Source organism: Capsicum annuum, chromosome 7 (genome assembly GCF_002878395.1).
Source record: "Capsicum annuum cultivar UCD-10X-F1 chromosome 7, UCD10Xv1.1, whole genome shotgun sequence".
Taxonomy (NCBI): domain Eukaryota; kingdom Viridiplantae; phylum Streptophyta; class Magnoliopsida; order Solanales; family Solanaceae; genus Capsicum; species Capsicum annuum.
Window position 1 is genome coordinate 210304020 of NC_061117.1, and position 25054 is coordinate 210329073.

General features: G+C 36.8%; 1 protein-coding gene across 1 annotated transcript; it reads right to left on the bottom strand.

The window, feature by feature from the left end:
- Positions 1-22156: 22156 nt before the first annotated feature.
- On the bottom strand, positions 22157-23152 carry LOC107876819. Its single transcript, XM_016723662.1, has one exon. It carries the CDS (start codon positions 23150-23152, stop codon positions 22157-22159), a length of 996 nt encoding a protein of 331 aa, XP_016579148.1.
- Between the last annotated feature and the right edge of the window lie 1902 nt (positions 23153-25054).

The window sequence follows — 25054 nt, forward strand, 5'->3', positions numbered from 1 at the left end:
TCTTCAACTCAATCAGCCCTTCTGCAACAAGTTCACGGATGAAATGGTGCCGAATATCTATGTGCTTCGATCTTCCGTGACAAACAGGATTTTTAGCCATTGCAATTGCTGATAGATTATCACAGAAAATTTTTGTTGCCCCCTTTTGTTCTTGGTGAAGATCAGCAAGTATTTTCCTGAGCCACAATGCTTGGCATGTTGAAGATGCTGCTGCGACATATTCAGCCTCGGAAGTAGACAACGCTGCTGTTGGTTGTTTCTTTGAGCTCCAAGTAATAGCTGCAGAACCAAGAGTGAAAAGGTTCCCGGAAACACTCTTTCTATCATCCAAACATCTCCCATAATCACTATCTGAATAACCATAGAGATTAAAATTGGAACTTCGAAAGTACCATAGTCCAAATCCTGTAGTTCCAGCAACATAGCGCAAGACTCTTTTAGCTGCTCCAAGATGATGCTTTGAAGGCCTATGCATAAACCTTGAAATCATTCCAACAGAAAATGATACATCAGGACGAGTGTGCGTCAAATAAATTAAGCCTCCAACTAAGCTTCTAAAATAACTTCCATCAGCTTTTTCAATATCATCATCAAGTTGCAGCTTCTCATTTACATTCATAGGAGTAGCCACTGTTTTGCAATTAAGCAAATTAAATCTTTTGAGAAGATCAATGGCATACTTCCTTTGTGAAATGAAAATTCCATCTTCTTCCTGCTTCACTTCAAGTCCAAGAAAATAGTGCAACACTCCCAAATCAGTCATTTCAAATTTTTCCATCATAGAAGATTTGAAATCACATACAAGAGAGTGAGATGAGCCCATATAGATCATATCATCAACATACAAACACACCATCAAAAGATCATTTTTTCCATATTTTTTCACATATAAAGTTGGTTCATTCTTACTTCTTTCAAATCCATTTTCTCTGAAATGTGAGTCGATTTTGCTATACCAAGCGCGAGGAGCTTGTTTTAGCCCATAGAGTGCTTTCTTCAACTTGTATACTTTGTTCTCCTTTCCTTTCTCCACATAGCCATCTGGTTGTGTCACATACACTTCTTCTTCCAAATCGCCATTAAGGAATGTAGACTTAACATCAAATTGATAAACCTTCCATTTTAATTGTACAGCCAAAGCTAAAACGATTCTTATTGTTTCAAAGCGAGCAACTGGAGAGAAAGTCTCGTCAAAGTCAGTACCTTGTTGCTGCAAATATCCTTTTGCGACCAATCTGGCTTTGTGTTTCTGCACGCTCCCGTCAACATGGTATTTTGTCTTGAACACCCATTTTAATCCGATAACATTTTTTCCATCTGGAAGGTCCACCAAGTCCCATGTCCCATTCTTTCTTATTGCCATAAGCTCTTCTTCCATTGCACACCTCCATTCCATTTTTGTTGAAGCTTCCTTAAAACTAGCTGGATCTGCACCAAATAAAGCAAAGGTACATGTTTCATAAATATCTGACAGCGACCTAAACTTCTGTGGAGGAGTTTCATCAGAATCTTCTGAGTCAGGCACCATCAATGTTGGGCTGCTACCACTTGGACTGATGTTGCTGGAATTTCCTGAAGAGTGGCTTGGTGTATCAGCAAGAGGTTGACTTACTGCTTCACCAGGAATGGCTTCATTTCCCACTGCAACTTGTGAGCTTTGATTGTTGCTTTCCCATTTCCAGCAGGCGTTCTCATCAAATACAACATCTCTTCTAATAATCACTTTACCATTTGTGGGATTATACAATCTAAAAGCTTTGGATTCAGAGCAATATCCAAAGAAAATGCATTTTTCAGATTTTTCATCAAGCTTTTTATGATGTTGAGAATTTATCAAAGCATATGCAATACAACCGAAAATTCTCAAATGACTTACCCATGGCTTTCTACCTTTACAGATTTCAAAAGGTGTTCGACCCATAACTGCTTTTGTCGGAGAAATGTTTAGCAGATAAACTGCAGTATGAACAGCTTCAGCCCAAAACTGATTTGGAAGATCCTTACTCTTCAACATGCTCCTAGCCATCTCCATTACAGTTCGGTTCTTCCGCTCAGCAATCCCATTTTGCTCCGGAGTATAAGGTGCAGTTAATTCCCTGTGAATGCCATTTTCTTCACAAAACACCTTAAATTCTTGGGACAAGAATTCACCTCCTCTGTCGGTACGAAGAACCCTAACTTTGTTACCGACTTGGTTTTCCACCAGCGCCTTGAATTTTTTGAAGCTTGCAAAAGTTTCTGATTTGAGTTTCAAAAAATATACCCAACTCATCCGACTGTAATCATCAGTTAATAACAGAAAATATCGAGAACCAGCAAGTGATTCTGTGTTCATAGGACCACATAAATCTGCGTGAACAATTTCAAGACAACTAGTAGCTCTGAAAGATCTTCCAACAGGAAAAGATTTTCTATGTTGCTTGCCATATAAACAACCTTCACATACATTTTCAACAGGTCCTATATTTGGCAAACCATGAACCATCTTATTTTGACTAAGCAATCTCAATCCACTCATATTCAAGTGTCCATAACGCAAATGCCACAACTTAGACTCTTCAAGATTTTTCTCACTAACAACAAGGGCTTGTTCGACTTTTGAAACTTCAAGTGGAAACATTTTATTCTCTGTCATATGAATACTTGCTAAGATTTGACCTGAATTTTTATTCTTAATAACACATGAGCTATCATCAAACAAGACAGAGAATCCACTATTCAACAATTGCCCAACACTTAGCAAGTTATGTGCCAAACTAGGAGCAAATAAAACATTTTGAATAAGTTTCACTTTACCTTGACTAGTTTGGACAGCAACAATACCTTCACCTTCGACTTGAATTTCCTTATTATCTGCAAGCCAAATTCGCCTCTTTTTGGTCTCATCTAACTCTTTAAACCCTTTTCTGTCACCAGTCATGTGATGGGAGCAGCCACTATCAACAAACCAAACATCAGTCTTAAGATCTATGGTGGTAGAGCGAGCCATGAAAAGCATGCTTTCTTCTTCCTCTTCCTCAACATAACCAGCTTGATCATTTTTGTACCAGCAGTTAGCTTCTATATGGCCAAACCTGTGACAATTGTAACATTGCACTCCATTTCTACGACTATTTGTCCACTTGGATTGGCTTCTACCTCTACCACGCCCTCTGCCTCTAAAAGATCCTCTGCCACGTCCTTGTACTCCTTGTTCTAGTGACTTCTCATTCTGAATTTGAGGCTGTTCCTTCACTTGAAAAGCTTGTTCTTCAGTCCTCTCTATTGACTTATTGCTCCGTGATTCATGAGATTGCAAAGAACCCATTAATTGATCAAATGAAAACACAGATAAGTCTTTTGATTCCTCTATGGCTGCAACCACATGATCAATTTCGAAGGTAAACTTCTTAAAACTTTTGAAACTACAATTTCATCGCCTACCTCTTCACCATATGATTTCATTTGACTTACAATTCCGCTAACTCTTGATAAAAAATCTTGCACAGATTCACTGTTTTTCATGAACAATGTTTCAAAATCACGACGAAGAGATTGTAGTTTCACAGTGATTACCTTTGAGGAACCTTGAAACTCGGTTTTCAAAGTCAGCCAAGCATCTCTTGAGGTAGCAGCTGCTGCAATTCTTGAGAAAATTGTCTCATGAACGACTTGCTGAATAAAGAACAAAGCTTTGGCGTCCAACTTTCTGATTTCTTTTAATCTCCTTTCTTCCTCTGCATCCGGCTCTTGTACATCAACGAACCCATCTTCGACTATGTCCCACAATTCTTGAGACCTAAACAAAGTCTTCATCTTGATACTCCAAAACTCATACTTTTCACCATTGAAGACGGGTATGAGCGGCTGTGAAGAAGAGGACATACCATTTGTTGCCATAACTCCTTTTCTTTTTCTTGTATTTCACTCCCTCACTGTTTCTTAATCTCTTTATCGCCCAGTCAGAGACCGAACCTGGCTCTGATACCAAAATGTAGGAAAAGAGAGGTTGTTCAACTAGAAAAGTAAGAGTTGCGCAAAGAAGATGAAGGAAATATCTTTTTGAAGAGCATTCATTTATTAACTGGAAATCTCTGCCTTTTATAGGCTTACAAACTCTAAAAGATCCAAGACTCTACTTGACTAAAAACTAGGAACCATATCAGAAAAAGTAGCAACTGAATCCAAAAATATAGCAACCTAACAAAGACTCTTTCAACTCTAGTGAAAGACTTATTCAACTAACAGTAAAACGTATCCTATGCAGTAACTTAACAAAACAGGCTTTGAATCAATTCTCAACAAAGAGAACACCATACAGAAGATCAAGTGGAAGGTCATCACTTCTTTATGTTTTTGGTGTAATGAAGAGGAAGTTCAGTTAGTTGACTTCATAAGGATTACTGTCATTAGTTTATATTAAGAGTAAATTTTTGGAGGTGACCAGCATTGGGGCATGCTGAGGAATAAGAAGTTATTAGTACAAACGAACTCAAGCAAACCAATTCACGGGTATGGCAATGAAGAAGACAACCGCAAAAGAATAGTTAGGAGGTTGGAGAAATCAGAGTACGGATATGTTCTAGAGTACAAAGAAAATTCAGAAACTTTGGCGGCGGAAGATAGAACTAGGAAATAAAAAAGTACATAAGAGAAATGTACAATTTACCTACTACTGTTTTTCCTAGTGGCTAAATGACCCATGATGTTTTATGGAGGCCTTGATGGAGTCCTCCTTCAAGGCCTCCTCCATCCTTTCTATCGTTTCATTTATAGACTTAACTGGATTATACTAATTAGTTACCCTTTTTCAGAAACTTCTAGTTCTCTATGAGTGTACATTGAGGGTTGATTATTCACCTAGACTTAGTGAATTAGGAATTCCACCAGGTTGAACGCATGCTAATATGAAATTAGTGCACTGTATTTGGTTCTTGAATGAAGAAAAGAAAAAGGAAAGATCTTTATATCTTTACCTTCTCGTTTTTTCATCATAGAATCTAAAGATAGACGACATCCCTTCGTTTCTTTGTCCCTCTCTTCTTAGTTGCTCATTATTCTAGGAATCTAATGGTCGTGGACTACCTACTTATGGCTATGTTGAAGAATTATTTAACCCTTTCAGTAGTAAGGACCCGCCACTCTCAAAGGGGTTAGCAACCACCCGAATCACTATAGAAACCCGAGATAATTTTGATTCCTACCTACTTTCAAAACTTATTTTGAGGGTTCGACACCAAATTTCTTTTTGATTTATTTTTTAGGGTTAGCGTATGAAAAGGGTAAAAAGTGGGTCATGGTTGTGGGGTCATGGGCTTCTTTAACATTTTTAAAACTTGGAAAAAATATACAACTTTTTAAAAAATACAACATGGTCCCCTTTTTATATTTATTAACTTTCCATAAAATAATTTAATATTTCCAACTACATTTCTCTCTCCTCAAAATCCTCCTTCTGGCGATTGTTATTCCGAAATTTTTGAAAAAAAGTTTGCACGATTCTTGCGTCCTCAGGTGAAATTTTTCAATTTATCTTGGTCGAGTAAGTTTAATGTTCTTCCTTGATTAGTTTTAGATCCATTATAATAAGTTTTTTTTATGACATTCTGTGTTGGGGATCTTCAATTTTGAAGAAATTGCATTGTTCTTCGTTGAATTAGTCTAAATTTGAGTGTTTTTAATTAACATTGTCGATTCCGCATGTTTAATCATGTTTTGATTTGGATAATGAGCAGAAAACTTTCAAAATTTTGTACTTATATTGCATATTGATTTTGAATTTATTGTACTGAATTGGACCCATTTTGTCACGACCCGAACCAAGGCCTGGCCGTGATGAGCATTTCGAACCATGGAGGCCCGAAACACCCCTATCTATCTGGTAATCATGCACCTAATTCATATGATCAAAGTAATGCAGAAGAAACACAATATAACGGAAACATGGTCAAGAATCATATGAAAACGAAAATGGGGAATAGTGTTCCACAATCTAAATCAACATCTCTAAAACCATCTGTGAAATCTCTACTACATGACTGAAACAATGTCTATCTGGAAACTGGGACAAGGCCCCCAACAGACCCAAAACTAATAAATGATAAATGAAATAGCAGACATCAGGCCTTCCGAAATATAGAAGGCTCACTACTTGATTCTGCCATCTGTCGAAAGAAATTTACTGGTTATCTGGACCCTAGACTGTGCCTCCGAACCTGGGAGGGAAGGAGGTCAAGAAAAAAAGTACTGGTACGCAGAGAAATCAAAATAGAAGTATAATATTTTTACACAATATAGGTGAGAGCCATTATAAAGCAGTTTCATATCAAATCATTTGAAAACACATGGGCATAATGTAATTGTTTTCATTAACAATGAAATGCAACTGAGCTAGGTGGAATTCCCTACATAATTTACACCAACTGCCAACCTCGGTTGCCACCGAGATTAGAGTATAAGTGAGGGAGAGACACAAAAGACCACGAAGCATGGTGTCTCGGCCCAATGGTAGTGCCCAACATCACTTAGCCCGGGATCCTACCTATAATCCCAATTTGGGAATGACATAAAGTCAAGTACTCAAGATCACTTAGCCTGGTACCAAATTCCCGCGTCGGCAAACATGGTTTCCAGCGATAAGCCCTTACCAAACTCCTTCTTCGGACATCCACCTATCTCATGTAAAATCAATGCATTCAAATTTTGTTTAAATCAATCACATGTCATACTCTGTAGGGTATCGTCATACCCGACTTGTAAGCCATCAATATCACATTATTCTTCTCATTCAACCATTGTATTGAACATGAACAACCTTCTCATTTTCAAGTCAAAATCATATCAATTCTCAAAACATTTCATGTCATGCTCTTCAAGATGTTTTCAAACAATTTACATCATATGAACATTTAAAACAATTTCACATTAGGATAGGAAATTTCATATCATTCATGCTCTCAAGTTAACATTTTTTCGGAATACATGCATATTCATATATCATATAGCAAATCACTTTGGGAGTAGGCCTAAGGGCCAAATCAATATCATAAAACGTTTAAAAACATAATCATATTTGTCATTTCAAAACCCCCATTTGAAAACATGAATTTTTAAAGCCCATGAGATTTTTAAGATAACCCCACGTACCTCTATATGCGAATATGATAGGTGCTTCTTGAAGCCTACGTTGCGGGGATTCCAAATCTTCCATTTGTTTTGAAAACCCATGGTTGAATCTTGAACTACTTGGCTTTTTATTTTGAAACCCTAGAGAGAGTTCTTGAACAATTTGGATGAATGAAGGTCTATTTTGGGGTCTTTGGGAACTGAATTTCGTGTTTATGGCTAAATAAGGGTGGAAAAGGACCATTTTGCCCCAAAAACGGAGTGGTTAAGTCACCTGTAACCTTTACATAGGTGGTGCCTATGCTATCGCCTATGTTTACATAGGCGCCGCCTATGCTATCACCTACGTTTACATAGGCGCCGCCTACTACTTTGAAAGGCCATAACTTCTTGCTCAGGTGCCGGATTTTAGCAAAATTGGTATTGTTGGAAAGCTAATTCGAAGGCCTATCATTTGACACATAGTAGGCTGTCTAATTCAATATATACAGAGAGTTATGGTCGATGGAAGCTGACACAAATTACAACATCCACTAAAACTTAATCGATCAAAATAGTTTCAACTCGTCCTTGAGTTGAAGGACCTCTATGGTCTAAATTCAAGCTTGAATGGATTCACATACTACGCAAATAATTAATATGCCATATTGGCATAGGATTTAGGGCTTTGGGATTATTAAGGCATAGAAATCATGGTCTATATTGTAGCCCAAAATGCAGGGCGTTACATTATCTCCCCCTTGGGATTATTCGTCCTCGAATGATGGGTAGGAACATATTGAAGCTTAGAGGTAAGGAATAACACAGACACGAGATGTCCTCTAATAAGGAATACACTGATCTGAAACATGACCATATGGCTGGATCTACTGATGTTCTGAATTCTTATACCGGACATGCATATCTGATGCATGGAATACATGACTGAAGCTACTCATAAGCTGAATTCACATAATGAACATGCATATCTGATGCATGGATCTGTGACTGAGTTGTTCTCATGAACGCAGGACTAAATATACTAATAAGATAAACTTTTTCTATTGAACATGCATTTCTAATGCACGCATATCTGACTGGACTAACATATGAATGTATGACTGATTACGCAATGATAACTAGTGCGAGGCCTGTAATAAGAATCTATGCATGCAACTGAACGAGGTATCTCCCCCTTGGGATCCTATGTCCCTCTATGAATGCTCAATTTACTAAGATATTCGGGGAACTGAGGCGATGCACAGGGCACCTACGAATTGAACCATAACTGAACCCCTGGAATCTGAATCTAATGCATGATGCATGAACTGATCTATACTCATAATCACTAGTATACTCTATCTTGGAATAGTAGCATGTCTGATAGTTCGGGTAGCATGAATAAGTGCAAAGACAAGAAAACAAGTCATGCGAATCTGACTGCTAAACTGACTTATTGGCCATACAGACTGAATTATACTACACCCTCATACTTAACTGGAGTATCTCTTCAACACAATTCTATAAAAAAATTCTAGCGGTAATAGGGAGCCATGAATCTTGGGAATGGATTACACAAGACATCCAACTACGGAAATCACAACATTGACACTACTCTGCAGTCTGAAATATAGACATATAACTCCTAAATTAGGATAGAATTTTCAGACGTTTGGCAAAACAACTTCTTCCTTTCAAGCTTAGCACACTTCTCGAATATCCCTTAACTATATTATTCCCTATAAATATCATATTCATTCTATTCAGCTTAAAATTCTCATATGAGCATTGACAAATCTTTCTACTAATGTCGGAAATAACTTAATCCCTTTGCCGTGATCAAGCCTAACTCTAAGTCACAAAAAAAATACAACATGCCAGACCACGCTATTATTCTAAACCATATGATGCAATCTTCTATATCTCCTTTAAAGATCATATGCTAAGTATAACATGCCTTACCACTTCAATGACTACTTTGAACTCTTAATATGAAGTCGCTAATGCATATTACGACCTTTTACTACAATCCTAAAATGTCATTCAAGCCTAATTTATAACCACATGTTAACTCCAAGGCAATCGCCCATAAATACATACTTCACATAGTTTCTAAACTATTATCAATATAACTCCCACGCGCTATCCTAAAAACATACACACACCAACTTTTCCACTAACCATCACATGTATAAAACTTAGCCCCAAATCCTACTTCATACTTATGGCTTTATCTAAACAAGCATACTATGATCTTCCATCAATAAGAACATTTACATCATCACAACTATCATTGCATAGGAAGGGTCACTAAAAGTTTAAAACATAAGACCCTCAAGCATGGAAAGATCTTTATACTGGACTGAGCACACTATAAAGAGTGAGTACATACGTCAAGAGTTGCATGACCTCAACTAGAGTTCATAACATAAGGAATGTGATTCTGACTACTTGAATGAACTCCAACTCATTATCTCAGAACTGGAAGAGTACGTGACTCTCTATCATATACAGGAATCACGGACTACTATCACAGAACTGGATCGTAAGGCATCAGTAAGCATCCAAATAACTGAAAAGAAAAATATTGAGGTAGGACAGGGGTTGAGATTCACCCTCACTTTCTAATGTTCTATATCATACTGCATCACTACTAAAATTTGAGAGCCTTACTTGGTAATTCATTCTATCATCTCCCCCTTAGCTTCAAGTCATCATCTAGAGTTTGGGAGATCATTTATCAGATTCTAACTGAACTACACTTACTGCACTCTAGGGTTTGAAAAAAAATAACAGTACGCGCATATCATAGAACTTAACCCGAATGACTACCTTTCGGGATACACTCTATCTTTCCATAGCCACCAATAGTCATAGCATAATGCTTGCACACTTATTTCTATCAGTTCAACCTTCAAAACTCAAACTTAGATTCTAACACTTAACATGGCTTTTTAGGTCACCATATACCATCTAACTAGTCTTTCTCCATTCAATGGTACTACTAGCTATACGTAATATGTAATAGCCTTAGAAAGAATGCCGCAACCTCATGTTACCTTAGGCATACCTCTACATCACACATACAATATCATACATCACTACGAATCAAATAAACTTAATCTAACGAATGCACCATTCAAGCCTATTAGATCACTTCTATACAACTAGTATTCATTAACCAAGAAATCTTCACATCCACCTTCATGGACATCAACTATTCAAACTTAATATCTAGTTCTATGCATGATTTACAACCCAACCTTACACAAAATTTTCACTTCGAAACTATAAATAAACATCATGAAACACTAGTGCACTAGAACTTCATAACCACAATAATCGATCATGACCTAACAATTTTCCTTATCATAATCCATTAGCATGTACTATTTCAGCACCTCAAGCCTACTAATTTAATCCCACAAAACATGCATCATCAAACTCTTGCCACTATTTACCAGCACACCATTTAAATTCAAGCCTATAGTTTAGTATTAATCATTTTACCACCAATGAAGAATGCAACATAATATAAATATACTAATCCATCAAATTGGAACATTCTATCCCAAATACTTCAAAATCTGCTACATACCTTCTCATAAGTAGTACTAGTTTACAACTACCAACAAAAGAAGGTCAAGGGGTAAGGTCACATAATAGACATGATCAACCTTAATCTTATATTATAACCCCATACAATCTTTTCTACTTATACAAATTTCTCACCTTATACTTACTCACTCAATCATACATTTAGACTGCCTTCAAATTCCTCAAATAATCATGAGTCTATAATTATAACTTACTTGCTAATAAAGCCATTTTCATATTCAAGCAACCAACAAATCACCCTGACTAACAACTCCTTCTCTACCTTATACTAAAATAACTCATAAATACAGATTACCTCTTTACCAACTCAATCTCATGCAAACAAATTCAGCCACACATACATTAAACCAACGTAAGAACAACAAGTTGCTAGTGAATCGAAACAGGCCTCACAAGGCTTCACTAGAATTTGGTTTTCTATTTTGAACAAGAAAATGAGATGAATGACAAGGAAACTATGCTAATGAATCGAAAGATCCCCACACGGCTTCACTAGACTTTTTAGTTTCATCAACACAATGATAAAATATTTTCAATAGATAGAAACTTGTCACGCAATATTCCATTATTTGAGAATACACATCTTACTTTGTATAGATAAAAATCTGAGTCAAACACTTCCTCCATGGACTACCATACCGTCCACATATGCTGCTAGCTACCAAATTAGTTTATCACTATAAAGGGGTAAATCAACCTCACTCTGACTTCTAACTTTATGACTTCACATCACCAACTTTTTGGTCTAATTTCATTACAAATAGTTCATGAAAACAACACTTTAACACACATTAGAACTCATGTGAAAGATCATCCCTATGGAAAGTCTCATTGCCTCATATTTCATGCTTACACATTTTGCTAGGGGTAATCGTGAAGCTTATTTGATGCCTTTGCATATTTTGTTCAGGAAAAATGTTCATTGTGAGACTAAATTCTTTATTCTACACTTTTAGAGCTTCAAAAGGTCCCTACCCATCATTTGGGGATGAATAATCCCAAGGGGAGATAATGTAACACCCCGCATTTTTGAGTTAGTTATTGAACCATCTTTACTATATGCGTAAGCTCTAGTTCCATGGTTTATATTAAATTCATATTTCATGATCTTTCTCCTAGTGTATGAAATGATTATGAGGTGAAAAGTGTTCATAAAAATCACTTGGAGGAAAGTTGAGCTAAGAACCCTTCAATCATCCAAAATTGGATATTCGATTCTACAAGGGTCTACTTTGAACTTATATAAATTTTGATACACATAGAATTTTGCATCTCAAGACCTACCAAATTATAGATAATTGAATTAGTTTTTCAACGATACCAATTTCTCCTTAATCCGATAACCGAGTGAAAAGTTATGCCATTTTTCATGTGAGGCATTAAGGGATCGAAATAGCCCCGTGACGTGAGCGCTTCTTTACCCAACTAGGGGTCACGATACAGGAGCTATTCCCCCACAGTTTTAGCTTCTTAAGGGTCAAGGGTCACTTTGGTCCTTTCCCCTCAACCCCAAACGTCCACAGGACGATTTATATCACCCAAAAGGGCAATATTTTCCCATCTTCTTCAACATCAACTCAGCTAAAATACTCACTTTCCCGAAGAATGAAATCCAAAATTCTTTTCTCCAAAGAGCCAAGGAATTCAAGCCTTTCATTGCAAGATCAATAATTCCAAGAAAATAGATCAAGATCCGGGTTCCATCTATCAAGATCTGGGTTCCATTTTTCAAATTAAACAACCTAAGGTATGTGGGACTACCCTAAAAATCTTGGACATAAGTTTAAATATTTTATCAAGATTTAAAATCCCCAATTATGATTTATAATGAAGTATATGATGTGATTTTCGAAGATTATGCATCATGGGACTGTTTTGATAGAAATATTTGTTGTCTTGAATTACTTTTCATGAGATTTGAATTGTAATATATATAAGTATGAATTTTGTATATTTTGTAAGATTGATTGAGAGCATGAGTATGAATTCCCCCTCTTGTTGTGAACTAAAGTTTATAATTTCATTGTGAATGATTTAAAATGCATGTTTTAAGATTTGGAAGTGATCTTCTCAATATCATGGTGTTTGATATGGTTTATATATGATGAGTGGGAGTTTCTTGCTATAACTACATTCTTTCTTTAAAAAGGGAAAGAATTGCATATGATTGATTAAATTAACATGATCACCACATGTTTTGAATCTTGCAAAGAGATGATAAATGCCTAAGTTTTCTTGAGATTTCAAAGTGATGACTTTATTGTGATGTTATGAAATTTTGGGTGGCCTTGTGCATGTTTTTGAATAAGATGAGTTGTGAATTTGATATGATATTGACTTGTAAGTCATGGTATGACGATACTCAGTGATGACATGCCCTTAATAAAAAAATTATGGATCATTTTGAAAGTATGAAGCATGATTTTAAAAAATTAAAATTTGGGCTTAAGAGAGCCAATTGGTTATCCAACGAAGGCATTTGAGTGTAAGGACTCATTGTTGGAAATTGTAGTTGCCGATACTGGTATTATCCTGTAAGGGGGATAATATGGACGTCATTTAAGGGCGATTCCACGGTATACTTGTAAGGGGGTATACCATGTTACTAAACTCCAATTCTTGTGGCATACTTGGATTGGAGACTTGACCACTGAGTCAAGCGCGGATTCCATATAGTCCATGGAACTTCAGATGTAGGGTGTACCGATTAGCTCAGAAAAATAATAGAGTGAGTCAAGGTTGTCAATAACTTTTTTAAAATTATTAAAGTATGCCTATGTGATACAAGTCAAATTGCCTCTGGACCTTTGGATGAGATACATATGATGCTCGAGGTACTTGGTGACTCCTTAGTTCTTTTAAAATATGCCACATGGAGGAATATTACCATTAAGGAGGGTCAAAGGACTTTGGCAAGGCCGAAGGAGTGCAAAACGGGGCTCAAAAGCCACTTGGAAGGGTCATGTGCCCCAGGCTCTTTGGATTCACTTTTGATCCACTCTAGCATTTCAAGAGCAGGACAAAACAGTCCCTAGTGGGTCTTATCTTACATTTGGGTCACTTTTGGGCCCTAATTTTGTATTATGTATCAAAACTATAAATGCTTGGTCGCTAGGCTTATTTCCTTAGTTTTTTATGATGATTTTTACATGATGTATTCATGAGATCTCCATGGGGGTGTTTGAGTGCTTGGAAAAGCATTTGTTTAACCTTGTTTAGAAACATTGGTTGTAAGGGCGATCTGATCCCCTTTATGGTCACAGTAAGAGTTAGGTGCCTATTGATAGTCATTAAGGGAGGTTTTAGGATTCGATACATCCTTCGATTTCCCTTTTGGTATCAATTTTGTATCTATCTTTCTTTCCTCATTTTCCTATCTATCTATAATTACTTTCCACATCTTTGATTTGAGTCCGCATGGGTCGATTCATATCATTTGGTATCAGATCCGAGCTTAGGATCATTCCCCTGATTCTAGTCTTGGGTTTGTTATCTTGAAAATCAACAAAAAACAAGTTTCAAAAATCAAAAATCCAAAAAAAAAGTCACTATTCACGTTTTTGTTCTTAGGTCAAATTTTGAGTTTTTCATTTTGTGTTTTTCTTGTGTTTCTAGTGTTATATTAGTGTTCTCTAACACTATATGAGTCTATAAATCAAATTTAAGCCAAATCGGAGCTTATTTGAGTGTTCTATTCTTGATGGAAGCTTGGGTTGAAGAAGTTTGATTTGAATTGAAAATATGCATTTTTTAGTTGTGAATTTGAGCAAAATGATGCTTGGAATGTGTTTAGAAGGTTGAAAATAGCCTAGGTTCAAAATTTCGTCGCATTCCGATCAACGGTTTAAGAGATAGAGATTTTTGAAGTTTTGGTGTTCTTGAGTGTTCTTGGAGAAATTCAAATCTTCAAGAGGAATTGTTGAAAAAAGGTGGTTGTTTGATCCTCAAAAGTGAAGAAAAAAGTTTACAAAAGTGTTTGTACAAACACCTTTTGAAGGCCCTAAACAATATTCCAAGAGAGAAGCAAAGGAGGCCCACATTTAGGCAAAGCTCGGCTGAAATTCCAGCCTTGCTGCCTTGGCCTATGTTGCATCTGCTTCAGCAAATTGGCAGCAGATTGGCCGCAGATCAGGAGCATACTAGACTGGATTGATCTGTGTTGCATCTGCTTTAGCAAATTGGGTAGCAGATTGGCCCCAGATCAGGGTAAGATTGGTCCTGCGTCCAACATGCTCTCCATATGCGCCCAAGGTGTGGCCACACATCAAGACAGCCCTCTTGAACGCACTGCAAACCTATGAACACATCTAAAGCCTTCTAAACACCAAATTCAAGTTCCCAAAATGAATATCAACACTTTTGCAAAACAAATTCAAGCTTTGAAACTCATCTCAACACTTTAAAAACTCCATTGCTCTAGGTTTGATTCTTAGTTTCAATTCCTTGATTCCTAATCTCTTATTTTGATTCTTAAACTACTCATCAACTAGTAATTCATCTACTAAGTTGATCGATTAGTTCTTGAGTCTGAATTCTTTCATTGTCCTATTTATTTGTGTGCTTTTCTAGTTTTAATTCGTTGTAACATTTTGTTTCAAGTCCGGTAAGTAGATTTTAATTTCTTTGAGTTGATCAAACAAGAATCCACTCCGACCGCAAAGTAGAGATTGACACCTTATTATCCGTCGGAGTATAAGCAACTTTCAACATTCGCCACTCCAATTGTGAGGGTCACAAAGGTGAGTTCATACGAGTGTTTGTGAGTAGCTTTACTACTAATCTTGTTTGTTCATTTTGTAGGTACAAGGAGATGTAAGGGGAAAATGTCTTCGATAGCCTCGGATAATTGTGAATACGACATAGGAGACTATGATTGTAGTGAAGAATGAGATGGCTACAAAGAAGATGGAGATTATGGGGCCTATGAATATAGCCATAATCAAGAGTTGAATGAAAATGAGGGCTACTATTCCGAAGGAGAATGTGAGATGAATTATGATCCTAGTTCTTATAGTAAGTATGGAGATGATGAAGAGCCTTGTAATGGTTCTTATGAGGAAAATGGGGCATGTGAGGAGTATTACCCTTCCCGCTATGAGCCTAGAGGTAATGTAAGGTATAACTCATTCATTTACAAATCTAATGAGGATAATGGTGAAAATATACGTGAGGATTATGAAGATTCGTATTCCTCATCTTGTAGTACTTCTTATCAAAATTGAATATGTGTGAATGGTTATACTAGCTATAGTGGAGGTTGTCCCATGAGTAGAAAGAGTATGCATCTCCAAAGTCAAACGATATGACATCTCAATCTTCTTGTTCTAGTGCCTAAATGAGTGGAAGCGGGAACCAAGGTATGAATGGAGGGTATAGTAAGATTCAATGTCTTCCTACTCTATCTATCTTTAAAGAAGAACGGGATCCCAAAGTTTACCTTGATAGGAATGGCAATTTGAAAGAGTCTTCGAGGATTATGCTATGAGCAAAGCTGAACAAGCTACATATGCCCTTAAGTACATTCAATGTTCGACCTTAGAACGGTGTAAGCTTACAAGGAATCTTACTCAAACTTCGGGTGCCTTGAAAGAGTTTTTGAGACAAATTTAAGTGCTGAAGGGTTATACGAAGCTTTATAATAGTGATCCAAAAAGACAACCTTGTTAAATATGAGTAAAGATTTGTGGAGATTCAAGATGTGTTCTTATAATTAATGATTGGTGTCATGCAAACTATATAACTCCTCTTTTTGTTGATTATCTAGGCATACCTCGAGTGTCCACACATTTCCCATACTTCTTGGAAGGTTATAGAGTCTCCGAGAACGTAAAGATTTCCTTCACTCGAGATAGGTACTTTATGGAGGTATGGTGTGACATAATCCCTTTGGAACGTGGAAACTTACACTTGGGTGCCGATTGGTTTGCACAACATAAGATTCCAAATGTGCGAAATTAGCCTCAAATTCTATTAGACCAATGGGGAAACCATCTCTTTCCACCTACCCTTCCCAAATCTCAAGGCAATGTGGTCACTTACTCCAAGGAAAAATAAATTTAGAGACAAAAGATTGAGAGGAGTAAGAGAGTGCAAGATAGCAACCTACGAGAAGAAAATGGAGAGGTTGTAAGGAGTGAAATGAGGGGGTTGCCATCAACCGAAGCTAACATTGTTTGTCTTTCTTTTAAGGACATATGTGTAGGTACCAACATAGCAAGTGAAAGAGAACATGTACAAAAAGAGAATATTCCCTTTGAAGATTTGACGAGGGAAATCTTAATTGAATCCAAAGCTTGTGAAGGACCTTCACACCAAGGTAAAGAAGAATGTGCTCAAGAACTTCAACGTAAAATAACTAACTCTTATACTCTTGTGCATGAAAATAATAATTGTAAGACTAGTAGCCCATTGAGTATGATAAGTAGCTTACCTACATGTGAGTCTAATGATTTTTTTACCTCTTAATGATGATGTAGATATTGTGACTATGGATACACTAGTTGATCCTATTAATGACAAAATTGAATCTTTTTGTAAGATCAATTTGTGTTTACCTAGTGTTGAAGCCATTGTGTTGGATGATAGTACATCATCTTGTGGAAATTGTGTTGATCAACTTGTGTGGGAAACTAGTCCATCACTTAAGGATGTGTGTAATGTGATTAGAGAAACTCAAGTGAGTAATGAAATTGAGAATGTTGGTTAAGAAAATGGGACTGACCTTTGAGCTTGTCTTTTAGTGAAGATCCTAATACTTTCTTGTCTCATATGGATAATCATGTTCTTGAAATATCTTTGATACTTGATAATGGTCTTTTAGAGAATAGATTTTTATGTTCTATATCCTCTCTATGGATAGATCCTTCTGTCTTTAAGAACAATATCTTGTTTGAAGATGGTGATCTCACTCCTAGTGAATTACCTAGTGGTATGGATAGCATTATTGATATAGCTCATCTTGAGGGCTATATTCTATATGACAACCCACTATGGTATGACAACATTCCCCCTAAAGATGGAAATCTCTTCTTAGAAGATAAGAGTAGTCTTAAGGGAAAGAAATGTGGAGTCTTGGAAAGGAATAATCAATTGGGTGATGATAACTTTGATTTACTTGAATCTTTAAGAAACCCAATAAGTGATTTTTCCTTAGAAAATGATTGTGGATGTGATCCTTTATATGACACCCCACCCTTGTTTGATATTTATAAGGATGAATTGCTTGCTTCTTATGAAGGCCTAAGTAATAATCCCTTTGATATTGGTGGTGGTATGTGTCTACTTGAGGATTCTTCCATTGAAAGAGAAAGAATCCATTTTTTGGAGATAGCTTCCTTTTCTACTTTGTGTGATCCTATTGTTGATAATACTCATGGTGATGAACTTCGATCTAATATTATCTACATGGTGACACCTTTGTTGAAGTAGAATTGAGTGATACCTTTCTCTACTCTCTACTTGCTTTTGTTGATGCTTATGCTATTATAGAGAGTATGTATTTCTATTTGGGTGAAACCTATGGGGAAAAAGAGTTTTTACTAGACCCGAGTCTATAGCCACTCTTTCCATTTAACCCCGATACCAAATTTGGAAATGGTGACCTTGGTAAACCCAACTTGTTTCTTGGTCTACATAACAAGTAAATTTTGAATAAGGATGTTGGTATCCTTTCCTATGATGGAAAGTATTTCTTGAGGATTTATAATCCACTGGAGGGATCAACATTGTGCAAGGGAAAGGTCTCCAACAAAGAAGAGAGATCTTTAAAGAAGGGGAGTAATGAGAGGATCCAAGGGAGTTCACCATTGTGTGTTTCCACTATTGACCAAGGTTTCACCACTTGTAGGTCAAGGAGAGGGTCTTCTCTTGAGACTACATTGGATGAATTCCTTTTATGTGTGTAAAAATGATGCCTTTACACTTGATTTCTTTCTATACTACCTCTTTGCTTATGATGATATCCATGCTTGTCTTGGATTTGATTTGTGTAGAGGTAGGAAACTTATTGGTTGGTCTACTTGTTTGAGTGACAATGCTATATGGATCTTATGCACTTTAAATCCAATTGAGGCACAACTCTTGATTTGGTTTCTTAAAGAGGTAATGAATCAAGCATGTCTTAAGGCTCCTAAGGTGAAGGTTGCCTTACCTTTTGGACTTAGTGATGTCATTATGACCTTTGTGGCTTCTTTACCTCTTGGTGATTCCCATATCCAACTCCTTTGTGCATTTTTCAATAAGGTTCAAATGTTTACCACGAAGGATCCTTGGTTATATATTAAGACGTTCAACCTTGGCATGATTCTATGATTATTTTTTCTAACTCTAACTCTCATGTCATGAGGAAGTCATATTTGTTTGTCCTTCCTTTGTTTTTTCAAGGTTTGGATTTGAGGTCGGATCTTTTTCAAGAAGGGGAGGATGATACAAGTCAAATTCCCTTCGGACCTTTGGATGAGATAAGTACTATACTCGAGGTGCTTGATGACTTCTTAGTTATTTTAAAAGATGCCAAATGGAGGAAGATTACCATTAAGAAGGGTCAAAGGACTTTGGCGAGATTGAAGGAGTGCAAAACGAGGCTCGAAAGCCCCTTGAAAGGGTCATGTGCCCAAGGAGCTTTGAATCCTCTTTTGATCCGCTCTAGCATTTCAAGAGAGGGTCAAAACAGCCCCTAGTGGGTGTTTTCTTACATTTGGGTCACTTTGGGCCCTAATTATATATTATGTAGTCAAACTATAAATGCTTGGTAGCTAGGCTTATTTTACATAGTTTTTGATGATGATTTTTACATGATGTATTCTTGAGAACTCCATGGGAGTGATTGAGTGCTTAGAAAAGCATTTGTTGAACCTTTTTTAGAAACGTTTGTTGTAAGGGTGATCTAATCCTCTTTGCAGTCATCGTAAGAGTTAGGTTCCTATTGATAGTCATTAAGGGCATTTTAGGATTTGATACATCCTTCGATTTCTCTGTTGGTATAAATTTCGTGTCTGTCTTCCTATCCTCATTTTCCTATCTATCATTACTTTCCACGTCTTCGATTCGAGTCCTCGTGGGTCGACTCATATCACCATGTATTTTACTTATGTATATGATCATTTTTTTATGAAATGCTCTTATCTATTTTGTATAAAAACATGTTATTTTGAGTTGTTTCACATACCAGTACATTTGTATTAACCCCCCTATATTTCAGGTTTCTAAGAAATAGTCCTGGGGTCCCGTTAAGCAGTAGTTTGACTTGTCAGAAGCTTGCAGCTGATCAGCCTCCCTTAATTCGAAAGGCCTGGTTATGAAACTTTCTTGTTATTTTATTTTGATTCATGGTTCGACTGGGGGCCTTGTCCCAGATTTCAGACAAGTATCATTTTTAGTTTTTAGAGATTTCACAAACTGATGTTAGACGTTGTTAGAGATTTATGATTTCCATTCCAGATTGTTTAATTGAATTATGCTATTGACCATAATTCCGTATTGTCCTATATTTCCATAATTTCATTTATGTTATATGAATGTGTGTATGATACCAGATAGAGAAGGGCACTCAGGCCTTCACATTTCGGGATGCCAGTCACGGCTAGGGCCCCGGATCGGGTCGTGAAAGACCATGACTAGCACATATTTTGAAAATGATTATTTAATTAATAAAATATTAAGTAATTTAATTTTATGCAATCGAATGAGCCTAAACAAGTCATATGATCGTATGAAAGTCCACATAAATTAAAAGTGGCGATAAAAAATATGAGGTGATGAGTTGTGGTTGAACAACCAACATCCTTAGGGCAATGTTTACCAAATCTCAAGTATGTTGTGAGGAATTCTTTTGTTCATCCCCAGTCCATCCTTACACATCCTTGATCACCTTTTACAATTTATGTGGACTCTAATACAATCACATGACTTGTTAAGCTCCTTTAATTGCATAAAATCTAATTATTTATTGTTTGATTAATTAATTATTTCCTTTTTTAAAAACATGCTACTAAGGGAAATAAACCAATACGGTATATTATTGACAAGTCTTACAGTCTATGAAATTCACTGGACACAATCGATAGACCTGTATTATTGAGCGCATTGATTAAGTATATGTTCTAGCATAGATATTGAGATGAGTATATAATAAACCCCATCGACTTTGCATTTAATTTTGTATAAATCAACATAATCGCTGATAGACCAGATTCATTTTTCCATTTGCATATATGAATTAATTTGATGTCTGACAACTGTCTCGTTCATCTTCTAACTTGATCTCATGCAAAAATTTTAAAAAGAAAAATTATAAAATTACAGTGGAGACCAATGAAGGAAACAAGAACTAATTTTCCATTATCATATATGAATTAATTTTCATATTTCACAGTCGTTTGATTCATCTTCTAACATCAAAAATTGTAAAAAATTAAACCAGAAAAAATTTTTAAAATTAAAATATACACAAATGTAGGAAACAAACATATTTCATTAATACTTCGTTGCAATGATGGTGTAGAACCATATTTATAGCAAAAACAGCAAAATGAAGAAGCTTTTATCTAACATTCCTAGCCATGAAAGCTTCTCTATGCAACGAAAAAAAAAAACAAAAAAAAAACAACTGAAATAAAAAAATAATCTAAGGGGATTGTGGGGGGTGATCATATCCTCCGGATCCATGTTGAGCCACTCTGCAATCGCCCATAAAAAATGGAAACTCCGCCAGAGTTTGCGGTGGACATGCTCCCTGTCCTGTCCTAGTCCATAGAATAGCCGGTTGATGTCATTACGGAGGAGGAGAAGGTCGTAGTTACGATGGATCCTTCTTCTGGGTCTCAAAGGAATGCCTGGCATTTTGTCGATTAAATCTAATTTATGAGTTGATGAAGATGAATTTTGGGTATAGTAGATGGGTGTTTATATAGGCCAAAATTGAACCCTTTGGTCTTCCCGCCCATTGGTTGGAAGATGTGTGAATCGGTGGAAATCAAAGAGGTAGCGTATACCCAATCGACGCAATGTGTGAGTAGATGTGTTGTATCTTTTTTGATATGTAATAAATGTTCAACTGTTCATCTGTCCCTTTGAATATTTAGGATTTTTAGTAGACTTTATATGGGATCGATAATAAACTATGTGTTAAATAAAGAATACAAGCAATAGACCTGACACATAATATATGCAATACCTTAACAGGTCAATAATAGACACATAGTAAAATCGATAAGGCTAGCCTTAATCAGACCACTGAGAGGTTTTCAAAATGCTTACACTGCCATAAATTACAAAAAGACAAATTCATACAAGTCTAACTATGATTTTTTGTTGTTACAAGTGGTTCTCTTGTGCCCGTGTCTCTTGCACAGCGAACACTTGTTCTTTCTCTTTGACTTAAAAGTATCTCCCATGCCCTTCACACATTTTGTTTTCTTCCTTCCGAGATTGGTGACCATGTGAGGTGGAATAATGTTCAATCTAGCAATTCTTGTGGCATGCACCATTCAGACTCCAAAATGACAATATTAATTGATTCCGAATACGCAAGGAGGTACTCTTTAACTTTATACACAGGCAAAGAGTAATCATAGACTCTCAAACCATAATCATCACCGTGCTTCAATCGCAAAGTAGCCATCGTGTGATCGCATGAAATTTTAACCAGGTCAAACTTCCTGCAAGAACACGAACTTTTTAGTAGGTCGACTTTGGCCGTACAGCCACTACCAAACACTGCGAATTGCCTTTCGTCCCCGCTTACGTTCTCCACATAGAAGGAGTCTCCCTCGCTCATATTGTCTTTTAAGATCTTTTTGCCGGTGGGAACAAATTTTTTATCCTTATATTTGAGGATGTAGGCATGCCTCTCCTTGAATATTTCACCAAACCTCTTAGCAATCAAATTGAATATGGATGCCACGAGGTACTCCCTTTTGGCAAATAATATAGTGTTCATCGACTCAACAATATTTGTGGTCAGCACGTCAAACCTGTTGTCGAGGAAATGTGCCCTGCTCAGTTTCTCAAAACCAAGCTCATGCTTGAGGAAAAACGTTACCTCGGGACAGTAGTTCTTGAATTCCACAAAATGGTCGCTAAACTCGTCGGGAGAATATGCCTTTTCCGCATTGTAGAATAGATGGAGGTGTTCTCCATAGTAGTGATTTACCCAAAGATTTTCACCTAGGTGCCTCATGCAGTACCCATGATGAGCATGGTTGTACTCCTTCACGATGCCATTGGCGATGCTCTTGTGCTTATTGGAGATTAAGCACAAATTTGGTCCATCGACCACAATAGACTTTAGCTTCTCAAAGAATAACATCCAAGATGCATCGTTCTCCTTGTAAACGACGCAAAATACAATAGGATAAATATGGTTCTCCGTATCTTCTGCAACCGCACTTAGCAGTACGCCCTCGTACTTGCGGTATAAATGAGTTTCGTTGATCGCAATAACCTTCCCCATGTGGAAGAATCCCCTAATGCAAGGTCCCAAATATAAAAAAGTAGTACATAAACCTACAATCGACCTTGTTCACCATGATGGAATAGGTAGTGCCAACATTAAGAGCGTCGATAATGTATGAAAAAGTGGGCAGGCAGGAATACCCATGCTCCGCTGTCCCTCGAACCATTTACTTGGCAATCATACCCCCCAGGCAATATTTCTAATAGGTTTGTATACTTTTCAAGTTCTTAAAACCAATCCTTTGAATCTCGCTAGTGTCTGGACCCTTTCCTTCACAATACATGTTCAGACAAAGCAACGCAATATCTTTAGACGTAATTTTCCTATGACAGGGTGTGGCGTATTTGACGTCACAACTGTGATCGCCGACGTATTTATAGATGATAAATCTATCTGTGCATTCATACTTCTTTGACCGCAACATCCACACGCAGCTAGGACAAACACATTTCACCTTGAGGAATTTTTTACCGCTCTTCAACATAGCATAATCAAAAGAATTTCTCACAGCTTCTATGTCCAGCAACAATTTCAGCTCCTTTTTGCTAGTAAATGTTTGATTTACTTGAAAATTAGTTCCGTCGGAGATGGTGTGGTTGGTTTGTGCTCCTAATCCGCACTCTTCTCCCGTTTCTTCAAACAAAATTGGATCTACAAATTCCATCAAATGATCTTCCGAATCCATTGAATGAGCATCTAAACTCTCATCTTCATATAAATCATGTTCTCCGATTGCCGGCTGTGGTGGCGGGATTATCGGAGACCCCGAGACGACATTTATCCTCAATAATGGCCTAGAGCCATCGGCAGCGACATCCAACATGTATAAAGACACATGTCGATCATTATTTATTAACGTGGGATATATTTTACCCTGCCCATTCATTACATAGCTATTCACAACGTTCTTTGGCTCACAATCTAATTCTCCACTCTCAATTACGCTTAGAACCATGTCGATGTACGATCCATTGCGACGCAGCGAGATGGGCACTGTCTCCTTGATTGATGATTTTCACTTCCAATAGTTGGGACCCTCCTCCCACGCACCCAAATAATTATCACCCATGACAATTACCTCAATTACTTCAGTAATAGACCACACAAATTGATAATAGATTAAGGTATCGGCCTATAGATGGTCGATGACCGATCGATCACTGGTATGAAGATGTCCGTACAAAGACGCGAATCGACTGATTTTGGATATAATTGATGCCCTCCTAGCTCTGGGATCGACAAATGTATGTCTAGGACTTCTAAACTACTAAAATATATCTAATGACGAGGTATGAAGCGAATTTGGAAAGCTTTTCGAGCTAGTAGAAATGGTGAAAAAATATTTTTTGCATTTTTTTTCATAAAGGATGGAACAATGGAGGCAATGATCAAGAATGGAGATTTTCAGTTGTGATGGACAACTTTTCATCGGAAATTACTGATGAAAAAGTGAGCTCCTATTGGTGCCTTCTTGGACAATTTTCTAAATTAAAATAGGAAATATGAAAAAATGGTGAAAATATAAAAAAATGTAAAAAATATTAAATATGAAATGGATGAGGTGGGGGACTAAAGTGTAATGTTAAAAACTTATGTGGTGGGTTTGTATATAAGAAGTGATGATGTCATAATAGTGTCTAAACACCTAATTTTCCAAGACTTGAGTCTAAATGCCAAAATAAGTTTTGAAAGTGTCTAAATGTCAAACTATCCCCAAAGAGTGGTTGCATGATTTTTCTAGGCAGTACATCAAAAGAACCCCTAGCATAGTTGGTTTGCAAACCACAGTCCAAGATTATTGCAAATGCTATAGGTTTTTTAGAGTGTCATAGCCCGAAAATATCTACCTGAAAAGTAGTTGAAACATAGACTTACAACATGTACTCTACTATTCCTAAT

Excerpts from the sequence above, each read along its gene's own strand:
- LOC107876819 (XM_016723662.1), bottom strand. The coding sequence starts at position 23,152 with ATGGGGAAGGTTATTGCGATCAACGAAACTCATTTATACCGCAAGTAC.